This window comes from Topomyia yanbarensis, chromosome 2 (genome assembly GCF_030247195.1).
Source record: "Topomyia yanbarensis strain Yona2022 chromosome 2, ASM3024719v1, whole genome shotgun sequence".
Lineage (NCBI taxonomy): Eukaryota > Metazoa > Arthropoda > Insecta > Diptera > Culicidae > Topomyia > Topomyia yanbarensis.
Genome location: NC_080671.1, coordinates 333,142,495 through 333,156,676, shown reverse-complemented (window position 1 = coordinate 333,156,676; position 14,182 = coordinate 333,142,495). Strand labels below are relative to the sequence as shown.

At 38.7% G+C, this 14,182-nt stretch overlaps 1 protein-coding gene across 3 annotated transcripts in view; it reads right to left on the bottom strand.

Moving 5' to 3' along the window:
* LOC131683952 (mucin-5AC) overlaps positions 1–14,182 on the bottom strand; it is a 297,456-nt gene that overhangs the window by 43,180 nt on the left and 240,094 nt on the right. For 2 of the 3 annotated variants that reach the window (XM_058966370.1, XM_058966371.1), the window contains exon 3: positions 7,660–7,950. The exons of the other annotated variant lie outside the window; for it this stretch is intronic. In XM_058966370.1, coding sequence (XP_058822353.1) covers positions 7,660–7,950 — 291 coding nt within the window. The remainder of the gene's footprint in view (positions 1–7,659; positions 7,951–14,182) is intronic. 3 annotated transcript variants of the gene reach the window in all.

Here is a 14,182-nt window from a genome sequence, read left to right as displayed (position 1 = left end):
TAGCGCTACTTTGATGGTCCCTTCGCTATTTCCTCTGCAGCTCGGAGAGTACACTCGTAACAACTCTGTTGGCTGCATCCCAGATATTCTCGTCGTGGACAATCCCTTCGACAATATTGTCAACTTGGTGTGCCAGACATACCCCTTCGGACTTCTTTGAACCTAGGGCATTCGAAGACCACGTATTCCGGTGCCTCTTGCACGTTCACACACTCTGGGTAAAAGGGTGACGAAGCATGTCCAAACCGATGCAGGTTCTTCCGGAAGCATCCGTGCGAGGACAAAAGCTGCGTCAAATGGAAGTTCACCTCGCCATGCTTTTTGTGCACCCACACCGACATATTTGGGATGAGTCGGTGGGTCCACCAACCTTTCTACGCGTTGTCCCACTCTTGCTGCCACATAGCTAACGAGTCCGCTCTGACCAGTCTCCTTGCATTTCGTGTATACCTCTGTTAGTACATGCCACGTCCTCAGCTGTCTTGTTAACTTTATTCGGTTCCGCTTTGAGTTCAGTGCAGCAGCCCAGGCCGGTACGCCATACCTCAGTATTGAGGATGAGACACCCGCCAGGTTGCTGACCAGCACTAACTCCGTCTTGAAGTGAGCCAGCTGCAACTTAACATCAGCCATCCATGATGCCTATTGTCTCTACCGTCAACATCTCCACTTCCTCTATGGTCTCGCCAGTTATCGTCAGGACAACGTGGTCTGCAAATCCAACGATCTCGACTTCTCTGGGCATTTACAGTGTTAGGACTCCGTTGTACATTGTATTACAGAGCATTGGGCCAAGTATGGAGCCTTGAGGTACTCCCACCGTGACCCTAATCGACCTCTGCCCCATTGTTCATCTCGTATACCAGTACTGGGTTACATCTCAAAAATAGTCCGGGACCCGCATTCTGTGCAGCGCTACAGCGATAGACACCTAGCTGTCGTTGTTGAACGCGTTCTTCACGTTGACCGTAACTACGGCGCAGTAGCGATTGCTCCTTCTCTTTTGCTGTAATGCTTTCTCCGCACTCGCTGTGACTATGCAGATGACGTCCACCTTCGAGATCCCTTACCGGAATCCGAACTGTCTTTGCGATAGTCCGTTCTCACTTTCAGCGTAGTTTGTCAGCCTGTTGAGGATGACCCTTACTAGAAGTTTACCAAGAGTGTCCTGCAGGCATATAGGCCGATGCTCGATCGTCTGGTGGCTTCACTGGTTTTGGCAGCAACATCAGCTTCTGGATCCGGGAAATAGTCTTCGTACAGGCATTTCTGTAGAACTATCCTGAACATGTTCGGAAACACCAGGATTGTGGTTATCAGCGCAACGTTGGGGATACCGTCCGGACCGGGAGCTATTTTCGCTTTCAGCCCGTTTGCCACTATAAGGAGTTCGTCGTGCTCGATTGTCAGCAGTGTTTCCCCTGTCATCATCAACGTACGGTGTAGGCGGCCATACGGTTAGGTCGTGCTTCAGGAAAAGGCCCTCCGCGGTAATTTTACATTTGTCTGTGCGCATTTCAGCTAGCGTCGTTGGACCCTTCATCTTGATTATTACTACACGGTAAGCGTTGCCCCAGGGGTTAGCGTCTGCTTCTATGCACAGCTCATTGTAGCAGGTAGACTTACTAAGCACTATCTCGCGTTTAAAAGCGGCGCTATCGGCCCGGAAGGTCACCTAACAATCTTCTCTGACTGCCTCAGATCTTGCTCTGGACGCGTCTTCTGACTTTCAGGCAGGTAGTACGGAGAATGCCAGTGGTTCCACGGCTCCATTTTCCTCGGCATTGTTACGTCACACGCTCTCGCTAATATTTCCGACAGCTCATCAGCACTCGGAATTGGAGCGAAGCTGCCAGCACGAAGTGCTTCCACAAAAATGTCCTTGAAAAAGTCCTTTATTTTCCCTTTTTCGCTCGCCTCACTCCCCGTTACTGTACATTTCCGCCGACCAATGGTGCAGTGGATCGCTTGGTAATCGCTATGTGTTGACTGCTCGCTAACTCAACAGTTCAGGTTATCCATCAGCGAGCCTTTGCAGAATGTTTCGTCGATGATGGATTCTCAACTGTTTTTACGGAATGTGCTAGCGGAACCTTCATTGCACAGCCTTACATCCAGCTTCGCCAGAGCTTCCAACACGCTGTAACCTTGGTCAGCCTGATACCCTACTCCACGACCCAAGCGTTAACATCTCCTGCTGTAACAACGTCCGTCCGACTAACGAGTCGGTTAGTGTGTCCAGTATCCAATTGTTAGTGTGTCCATCGTGGGGGAGCGTAACAGCAACATACGAATACGCCACTGATGCTGGCGATCACAAAGCATTCGTGTGTGCTATCCCCCACTTCTTAGACTAGGAAACCACCCATCACTTTGATTGCCGACATACCTGCAATATCCACCAACCAGTTACCGTTATCGGAAGGAACACGATACGGGTCTGCAATAATGGCAACGTCGCATTTCATTTCTGTTGTTAGCTGCCACAACAGTTACTGTGCAATGTCGCAATCATTGTGATTAAGCTGGGTTATCTCCATCATCATTAGCCTGCCTTCGCCTTTTTGTACTCGGGGCATAAGAAGCCTCCCGTCCTGTGGTCCTTTCCACCTTGATTTATGCAGAACGAGCACTTCGATTGTTTTTTTCAGTCTCCAGCAATGTGTCCCTTCTTCCCACTTTTTTTGCATAGATCAGGTCTGTCCGGGAGTCTGTAGATGTAGATACAACAAATAAACAAATTCTGGGAGCGGAACCAACGACTGCCCATCCGCATGTTGTTTCAACTACTCACGGATGACTGTTATCTAGCATGATCTTCCTACCGATGTGAAGTGCCCAGAAGGGGCAAAAAAACTGTGGATGTGCTAATCCAACATGCGTGCATTACCATGCCAACGTATGCGCCGAAATGGTCTGTAGCTCTGCAGACGACTTTTTCAGGATGAGAAGCTCATGTTTCGATGAGTTTACGATGCGATGGTGGTGAATTCTGCGACCGAAATGCCCACCTTGGTACCACGATTGAGGTCACCCGTCGCTAATTGCTCCGAAATAAAGTTGGACATTGACGTCGAATCGAGCAGAAAACATTCTTTCTGTCTCTTTCCATGATCATCTACAACACTGTATCGAATATATGATACGTGATTTGTGATTTTCAACATAATTGAATCTAGGATACTCGTAGAGTTTTAAGGATACTTGTAATGAGAATTTTCCTGAATAACTTGATTTTTTAGGACTAAAGATTTTTGGATGTATAAAGCGTTTTCTATTGCAACCTTTTAAAAACGGCGTCTATTAGACTTTCCCCTTAAGGTCGGGCTAATGACCTCGGGACAAAACTTTTTGTGCATATGAAATGAGACGCTAATAGAGCTAACACCTACCCACAGTGGGGCATAATGGTACTTTCGACACTTAAAATCACTAGCGCCCTGGGTATCTATCCTGGAGGATGAGTGTCTTCAACAAAATATCTTGGATGGAAATAAGCATAATTTTGACAACTTAGGTTTTCATCTAGATAAATATAAAATGATATTAGATCAGTGCTATCTTTTGTCAGGGGAGTCCTATCAAAAAACTTTTTTCAGTGAAGCTGTTCATTTTTAATATAGGTACGAAAGATATTTATACTCTATAACCTATGTAGATGTCGATACAAGACATTTAAAAAATACTCGTATAAATGAATTTTAACATTATGCTATATTTCTTTCTCAAGATGAAAAATTGGGTAAACGCCAATCTTTCTCCCAAAGGCGAAAATTTTTGGTGAAACCACTCTTTGTACGTGAAAAGCACAAATCCTAACTTACTAAAGTCATGGGTGCGTTTCGACTTTGTCTCATCAGAAATCGACACTAACTTATTGCCGGAATCCAATCTAATCTCGGCGCTAATCTATTCCAGCAATGTGTTAGTGTCGGTTTCTGATCAGACGAAGTTGAAACGCACCCATGACCTTGCACATATTTTTTCACGAAAAAAAAAATCCTGGGATATTTTTTACTTCTAAATCCTCTAAAATGTACAGTAGTAAAACGTTGCAAAGAGTGATAAATGTTATCTTCAAAAGTATTAAAAAATATGACCCACAAAATTTTTAATATTCCGCGAAGCAGCAGATGGGGGCAGCTTAAGTTTTGCTTGTGACTAGTAGAGACCTTGAACTTTTTAAACACGAAGAGAAAAAAGTGTGCCAAGGTGAGGCCTTTTATCTACAAACTCTTTGCTTAGCTAAAAATGATGAGCTTCTAAGATAAATAGCCAGTTTTTGAATTCCGCATTACGAAAGTCGGTTCTCACGGTAAGGAGGGATAAGTCTGTCTTTACCTGGAGACATGGTGATAGACTTGAGTGATTCGTAGTTATGCTGCCTAAGCTCGACTCCTACCAACAGAAGGCAAAAGATTAGCCAGTAAGATTTAAAGCCTGTTTCTAATGAACCTGCCACTTCTAGTTTTTCGATTTGTACATTTCACATCCTTGCTATCACTTAAGTACTATGGCTCTAAATTTTCATAACTTTCCCTACGCAGTAATTAAAAAAAAATAAAATATAAAAAGTTATGATAACATTTCTCACATTTCTGTTATTGTATACTTTCGAAGATTTAAAAAAATCAGAGTGTTTTTCATAAAAATAGTTAAAATTAATTTTCTCGATAATTTTAAAGTCATGTAGGCTATAGAGTATGAGCGTCTTTGGTACATATATTAAAAATATCAAAATAAATAATTTTACTAAAGAATGTTTTATACTTACCTCTGTCAAAATTTGGAATTATCTAGATCACTTTCTAATCATCTAGATAATAACTAAAGTTGTTAAAATAATGCTCATTACTATCCTAGATACTTTTCTGAAGGTACTAATCCTCCACGATACATACACAGGACGCTAGAAGTACTGAGCTTCGAAAGCACCATTCTGTCCCACTGTGCTACCTAAATCATGCAACACGGTGTGTTTGGTAGAACAATTTTATTCGAAAAAAATCGGCATCGCCAAAACTTCAGCATGTGATAGAATCGGCTTTTCTCTTTCATTTGAAAGTAAAATTAAAATATCCTGTCGGGGGCTCAAGAACAACTTTTTATTTTAAAGTTTTTTTGTTTGAAAACTTTGGTTTTTCAATGAAACTGTTTCACATTTTTGCCTCTAGGTAGTACTTTAGACATTCAAATATTACCAAAAGTGAGAATCTGATGGACAATTTCATTGTGTACAACTTTGTAGAAAACTACATCGCGATCTAAAATCTCCAGAGAAAGCTATTAAATTTTTATTAAAGTTTCTAGATTCGCACGGGGCCTATTGGTAAAGAAGCTTTATTCCAAAATCATTTTCATTTGTAAAAGAATGGATTGCCTTATTTTAACAGTGTGCTCAGAAGAACCTGAATGCTAGCAAAGTCCCACCTTTAAGCGGAAAAATATAATTCCAGACTCCACCGTTTTATGCGCACCAATGATATTTTAGGAGCAAGAAGATATAGAGAAGAGCAGATAAATTTTGTAATGCAGCAAAATGAAACCGTTTTTTCTGTCACAGATATATTTGTTTCTTCTTTTTTATTTCTTCACTCATTTTGGAGTATGCTTGATGTAATCTTGAATCAACCTTTTTGCTCGATAGCATCTTGTGGGATATATTTGGCCTAAATTTTAACTTTATATTTGATCAAACTCGATTAGATATTCAGTCATTTGATTTTATTTCGATTGATAATGCTGATTGACAGTTTCATGAATGAGAGAAAAATAATTCGATGAGATTTATGTTCAAGTTTGTTAACTTTTGGGAATCGCTGTACATTGAACAGAAATCGCAATAGTAAATGAGAAATAAAGGTTTTGTCTATTGTACGAAGATAGCGATCTCAATATAAAAGTAGATATAGAAAGAGTCACCTTTACCCGAAAGACGTGTTGCTGTTAATGTCTCCAGATTAAGAACTGAACTGGCAACTCTGTCTTCTTGATATGTTGTCTTTGCTCTTATCCCATATTATGAGGGAAATCTTCCATAAGCAGACTTGTATTACTTTGAGAATTTACTGGATGTATGGTCCAGACTGATATTTTCTTGTTCGTTTTCTTTTGTGATCCGTATTCAACGAGTAACGACTCCGAAATTTCTTCTTAAAGGAAATTATGAAATTTGGTTTTGTTCTTTTTTCTAAGATTGTTGGAAGTTTGTTCGATTTGGAAATAAAATTTGAGGACAAGCAAAACTCTGCATCTATAAATTCTGATAAAATGAATCTACCCCAAACGATAACAAACATGGATCCAAAACTCGAAGAGCTTTTTTCTCTTTCAATCATCTTTATTTTAATGTTGGTAAGAACAAACAGGATTCTAAACCCAAAATTGCAATAAAAACCGTCGTTTATTACAATGACTCGAACTGTTTACATTAGTTCATTCAAATATAAAGCTTTGAATTTGAGGTAATTGTATTTTACCAGGCAGGTTAGGATCAGGAAGAATGGTCATTCTAGTTTACATTAACTATCTCCTAAAGCGAGAAAATAAATGAAAAAGGCATGCTAAAATCAGTGACATTAATCAACATCTTGAAAAGATATGAGATCATCTAATAAATTTGGAAAACACCTTTCCACACCTCCTTGTTCATAATGTGTCATTTTCGCCCAAGACCCGGAGGAATCTGAAAATATATTTTTTCTGCTGAGAATGGGACTTTGTATAGACTGCAATTTATCTGAATTTACTGTTCATTTAAACCCAACATTTTTTTTGTAAGTCATTGTTAATCGACTTCTTAACCCATAGGCCCAGCACACACCTAAAAACTGATAAAATTTTAATAACTTTCTCGGGTGATTTTAAATTGATTTATAGCATTCTACGAAGTTGTAGACAATGAAATTGTTCATCAGATTCTCACTTTTAGTATTTTTTTAATGTCTATAGTACCAATTAGTAGCAAAAATGCGAATTAATTTCATTAAAAAACTTAAGTTTTCAATCAAAAAACTTTAAAATAAAAAGTTGTTCTAGACCCCCCGACAGAATATTTTAATTTTACTTTCAAATGAAAAGGAAAAGTCCATTGTTTCATATCCCGAAGTTTTACGAATGCCGAATTTTTTTGAATAAAGTTGTTCGACAAAGACACCGTGGCAACCAATCTGCATGGTAGGATGGTTAACATATTTAACACACAAATAATATGGTTCCAAGGTTTTAAAATTTGGGCACGTTTCGTATGTTTCGGTTTAAATGCTTGTATATTAATATCTTGGACATCATTACGGCTAGGTTCCTAACATTAACCACCCATAATTTACGGTCCACCAATCGAATCCTAAGATAGGCCTAAATCAGGCCCAGATTCGAGCTGAAACAATCTTTAAATAAGCAATAACATCCCATAAGTTTTACACTTCAATGATGATATGAAAACGATGCACAGTAATCAGTGATTCATATACCTACTTCTCTCCGTTTATGACCTTTCGAAATTACTATATTCAAACTAGCTAACACATTTTTTTTAATCACACACATCACCGCGCTCCGCATGTAATATCAAGCAAAACTATTACTGCACAAAACAGGTTCTACAGCTAAAGCAGAGTCAAATGAACGCAATAAGAAAAATAAAGTTCTCCAACTCACCTGTGGTCCTTCGGTCGATAACGGTTCAACATTAGTCAAGCTGGTCCCGGTGGCACTACTGCTGAATGGACTTTTTCTCTGCGTCTGGCGATAACTGTGACTACTGCCGCTACTGCTGATACCGGAGCTGCTGCTGCTGCTGCTAGGGAAGTTTCTGTTCGAGCTAGGAATCCCACCGCCGAAATACTCATTCCTCAGCGATCCACGCGAATACTGGAAACCCGAGTTGGGCTGGGGTGTCACCGAGAACGGACGAGGTGATATTTCGAAAATATCCGGGCTTCTTGGTGTCTACAGTTTTCCGTTGGGGGGCGAGAGGTTAGTAGAAAAGAAAACCCAAACTTAAAAACCAAACACAGCACACATAACTATTAAGGCTACTATTTGAAAGCAATCTATTTAAGGTTGAAACGGCATTTTGGAATAAATTGTAATCGGACCCATAGCTCTATACGGTAAGCAGCGAAATAATCGGAGTCGTGTTGTGATGGAATAGTTTCGCCGAGATCATTAATATTCATTGCATACCTGGCACGGGTACTTAAATGATCAGAGAAAAGTTTGCGGCCTCAGGCAGTTGTATGAGGAAATGGGGCACACCTCAGACGAAAGTTTGCATTCCTAACTGAGTGAGACGCGCAAAGCACTCAATTCATCGTTCTGCCAGATTAAACCGACGCAACGGCAGCTTCTGGCATGCCAATCAGCTTCTTCTTGATCATAAATCACCAATCCTTCGGAACGATCAGTTATAACTTCCTACTCAGACAAAGGAACTTAGCAGGGGGAGCGCATTCTGCTCCTTTAGCATTCTTTGGTTGATTGAAATATCACGTCCTCAAGTGCACTAGATGGCATAAGGATCAGTACTTTTCCAATCCCAGTACGCTTGCTTTGCCTACAGGTAGACTAGTAGAGCGTGACATCAGATCAGCACCATTATTCCGCACAATTTAACATTTTCCAGTTTCCGACACGTACTCCACTCCTTCCCGTTGGAGCTTGGAGAATACCCCATCCCACATGTGGCTGTAAGATAGTATTTCAACACGTTTGCATTCCCTTCTGCCCGATCAACAACGATCGACCGATGCTAGTCAGTCCGCTCACCTACGGTACTTGACAACATTTACTTTTATTGATCCGAACTCAGAACATGTATACCAGAAGTAGTCACTTTTCAATGCAGGAATGTGATCTAGATTACGAAAATGAATGCTCCCATTAGTGTATAGGCGCAGCGAAGGTGCGTTTGTAGTTTGCAATGTTGCCAAACGGCGTGAGTATAGATCAAAATACCGTGCTGTCAAACGAGCCCTGCTTTATATATACGAGACAGACATATGAATTGGTTTTCCACACCCCGTTAGCAAGACAGACAGCTAAAAATGTGTGTAAATCTGTTGAAATCAATTTTTTAGTTCGTGGGTTGGCTTAGAACTTGAAATATGTACTGGGCTAGGACCAAGAGTCCTAGGATTTTGGAGGACCCACACTTGATTTGGATGGTTTTGAGGTTTAAGAACCTCGATCATACTTTCAAACTAGTTCTCTGCACTCTCATTGTTCCTTTTAGAATAAATGCTATTATTTTAGTTGTTGTATGTACTACTGGAGTTTTTCGCAAAAAAAAACTTGCCGTTCCAAATCTTAATACTTGAGTTTCGAACCATTGGTAGTAGTACGTAGTACGTCATGAATTTCTTATACCACAGTTTTACTAAAGTAACGTGCTTGTAATTCAAAATAGCTTTCTTCAGCGACGCACGTATTGCATGTTTTTTATTAAGCATTTTTTTTTATCAAAATATCGAGATGTACGTCGCTTGCTATCGTTCCAAGGTATCGAAAGAACTTTGGTTTTTGGTTATAAGTCAAAAAATGACGAGAGGTAGATTTTCGGTCGTGAACCGCGCCGCAAAAAAAACGCCGATTGGAAAATGCTGCACTGTCGTCATGTTGAGATGAAATTATTTGAAAACTTTTTTTTTTATTTCGATTATAGAGGTTTTAACCTTAAGATCATTCGCCTCTTCGGGTTAGAAAAATCTCTTATGAAAAATTTCTAACCCGATGTGCGGGATCGGGACTCGAACCCAGGTGCGCTGCGTACAAGGCAATCGATTTACCAACTACGCCACGCCCACCCCCTTATTTGAAAACTTTATTCTGGTACAGCACAATTAGCATTAAAAACCCCACTTCACTAGATTTCACTTTCTAATTCCTCAAGAAAAATTTCCGAAATATGTCTATGTTTCGTGCTTTACGATGGTGTAACCCCTTAAGTAAGTCTACCATTATTGAGAAATTCAATCTGGCCAAGTTGTTTACCATATCATTTCTAATCAACGAACCTGCAAATGAGAACCTGTCTTTGTTTACTTCTCGACTAACTGGTTATTCCCATAGCAAAAAATATGCGGAGAATAATCTGACAAACTGGGAGCGTTGCATTTCATTTAGAAAAAAACAGCAGTATTTCCAAAAAAGTTAGATTTTCTCGGTTGGCTCAAGATTTTGACTACGAATAACTTCTGACTAGGGCGTAAAAAACAACTGACAAAATTCACTTTGAGAAGAAATTTCGCACGAACCGTCACTCATTGATCATAGTAGTTGAAAATAAACAAAACACTTTCTGATGATTTCAAAAGGTATCGTACTAAGGAAGAAATGGGTTTCCACTCATAATCAGCAGTGATGCAAATGCCCACCGCCACCACATAATTTGAGGCAGCTCAGATAGCAACTTGACCGAATTGATGGAATACTTAAGAAGTATAAATCTACAAACACTTAATGTACACACTTAGATTTGATTTCGTTGTTCGGTAAATTTTTTGAAGTAATATTTCTGTAAATATAAAAAATAGCAGATTTTTCGGTAACCATGACTTATTTTACAAAAGTTCCGTAAAAAATTACTGAACAGTCTGTTAGATACAATCTCTTTTACCAAATTCTGTGAATAAAAGTGCAATGCACACGGTAAAGTCGGATTATTCCTGAATGCGGTAAAATATTACCGGACGTATTGTAAAACTAACGTTTCATTACCGAAATTTGGTGAATCCATGAAAATGAACTATCAAACCGAGGCCATTTGTAAGGTTGAAAATTGTGTTGTAGATTACGTTCGTTTTTGTTATTCAGTGCTAGTGACCGCGATTTAATATTGGATGGATACCGGAAGTGAAACAGCTGAATAAACCGAATAATCGGTTCATCCAATGTTTTCGTAAATACCGATTTATTGATTCTATCTGTCTTTTTTCTAGGCCGCGATAATATATTTTGATTTCCGGGAGCTCGGAATATGAATCTGAATCGTACCAGCACATCATCCATAAGCAAAAAAAAACAAGTTTTTCTGTTATTTTAATCGATTCTTCGTGTCTTAACATTCTTAACATTAACAACTTGAACATAGCATATATGCACGCAATAACTGCATGAGTTACTTTTGTTTAATAATTTTAATATCATGAATTCTGTCCAAATTATAGAGAAATACAAAAGAGAGAATATCAAATATAGTAATTAATGCTAAATACAAATCCGAAACACCTTTAAATTTATACGATTTTAATTCTAAATGAAATTTTAAAGTACCGAAAAAATCCGGCAGCTATTTTCTGGAATTACCAAAGAAATTCGGTAGCTTTTTTTACTGAAGTTACCGAACTAGTTGGTAGTTTTTGACAGATGAGTAGAAAACTCCATTACCGAATGTTCTGTAAATAACTCATTTACCGAAGTAAGTACCGAACGTTCAGCTGTTGAAAGTTCGGTAAAAAATTACCGAATTCCGTAATATTCTCTTAGTGTGTAGGAAATCGCCCAACAATTACACGAGCTAGCAGAGAAGAGGTGTCAGATGTAGCTCTCTGCTCTGACGGTATTACGCATGAGCGAGCGATTTGAGACCTCTATGAAGAGAGCTTAACGACTAGGTTATATGGATATCTTCCGACGATTGAATCTCCAAATGACGAATGAGGGAGTCAATAAAACAAACTCACTCATAGTAGTAGCATACCAAGAGGCTTGTTCGCTTCGAGTTATGCGAGCTCCTAGAGGAACCCTACGATGGAATAGCGAACTTGTTCGACGCAAAAAGTTATGTCGAGGAGCTTGGAATCGCTCACGCAGGGACGAGCCGGAGACATTTAAATTGGCTGGCAAAGCAGATCCCCTGAGCGAAGTAGTTGGAACATGAAATGCCTCTGCACAAATGCTTCAAGTCTCAACGAGACTAGTAGATTAAATAAGTTACTTTCGAAATCGAAAGGTTTACATGTCAATTCGAATAGAACTGCTAATCTGCTCTTGAATGCAAATGTGACGTGAGCGCCACTTTGGTCAAATTTAATTTTTTCATATTTCTGAGTTCTCCACAAAAATCCAAGTATTTCTTTAAAAAATTATGCAAAATGGCCTTTTAAAACGAGAAAAACAAAGTGACGTAAACGCCATTTTTTACCAAAGTGACGTACCGGTGCAATACAGTATTGAAGGTATATTTAACAAGGTAAAACAATTTATTCTTAAGCTGTTGTATCATAAGTAATGTTTGAAGCGAGATAAGCACCATTTTGTGATGTAAATGGCTAGAGTGGTGTTATAATTAGGTTAGGGTGGTATTCAAATTAGTTTTTAGTACGATAAATTTTTTTAACCATTTATATTTTATAAAGAAGTCTCCTGTGCAAGCTCGAATGCTTCTTTAAAGCAGCAGGCTTAGTCTTTTTCAACATGGATTTTTCATACCACAATAATGTACGAATGTATCTTGGTGATAACTTTTGTTCAAAACCTTGACCGCTGTTGTTCTATATTTCATCATTTTAGTGCGCGATTGGTACCCAACCAATTAATTTCAAAACCAATTCCAACTAACACCTGCAAAAGAAATAGAATTTATTCAATCTCATAAACCATGAGTTGAACTGTTCACATATGCGGCTTCAAATTTATATGAAAATTTCATGGGGTCAGTCCGAGGCAATGTTAAGCCAGTTTCATTAATTTTTGAAAGTATAGCATGAAAACTGGTATTAATATAACATGAACATTAATAAATTGTATATATAAAGGCTCTAAATTAATTTTGAAACCATCTGAGAGACTTTGTGGATTAAAAATGAGTAACCCATACCTGTGAAACGTACCTGAATACACCTGTTATTCGACACGCTTGATCTACTAAAAATGCAATCAGATTAAGACCAACTCCAGAATAACCGTATACTAGGAAGACTTCCAATGTGCTTGAATAGTTTTTAGACAACCTATATGATGTATTTTGATGTGCCGTGTAACAGGAATATTCACTAAAAAAAATACCAAAGAAGCGGGAAACCGGAATTACCGGGATCAGTCGTTAAGTGGAACACTGTATCCAAATGTCCGAATGTGTTGTAAAGTTTCTCCGTGTTTCCGGATGACTTTACATGTCTGAAGATCATCGTTAATGTGCCGCATGGCAGGTATCTTCAAGTATAAATGTTTCACAAACATGGGTAGCGCATTCCGAATTCAGTAGGACTTCCAGCCCAGAACCGCTTCCACGTTGCCTGAAAAGGCCTACATGATACCAAAATGAAGTCATAGTGTTCAAATGTAGGATAAAATATACAATACATTTTATAATAATGCCTGACTTGCAGCAAAACTCTGGAAAATTAATAAAAATGTGCTGAATGGCCTTCGGACATAACCCACGGAACATCCGTATAGATCCACAACCGACCATCTGACCAGACCACCACATATAGCCTCGTAAACTTGAATGAATTCATAATCATTTGCAGATAATTCAGTTGAAACGGTTGATAATATACGACACGTTTTACCCGGTACTATTGGTTTGTATAGGTACGTCAGAATTGCATAAAAACAGTGAAATGAAATCGCAATTTTTTTGCAAAAGTGACATTAGCTAAAATTTACAAGGTTTTTGAAAAAAAAAAAGCAAAATTTAAGCAATTGGCTATTATCTACGATGGATTGTACACATTTTGCACAGAACAGATAGTTGAAACATTATTCGTGCTTTTGAAAACATCACGAAACACAAAAATTGGTTTCCTGAAAAATATTGCTATTGGCGCTAGCGTCAGAATTGCATAAAAGGGCAGTTATGGTGTTTACTCGTCTGACGAAGATGTAGTACTCTTTAGTCTTTTTCGACACACACGACTGCTCTAGGGCTCTTTTGAGGTAGTTCTGATTTTTGAGCATTTGTTCTTATAATTTTTTTTCAATTCGTTCATTTGATAAGGCACGTTTCCGTTAGCTTAGGTGCCATTTTTTTCTTTGGGTTGCATTTTGAATTTCTTAAAACTAGGGGGTTACACATTTCAATATTATTTTGTTTTTATATATTTATATAAAAAAGGACAGCTAACTTATACATATACAATAGGTGATAATATAATATTCGTAAGATTAGGGGGACTGATTATTTTGTGTGTTCATTGTATAGTAATGCACTTTATGATTTTTAGAACGGAGATTG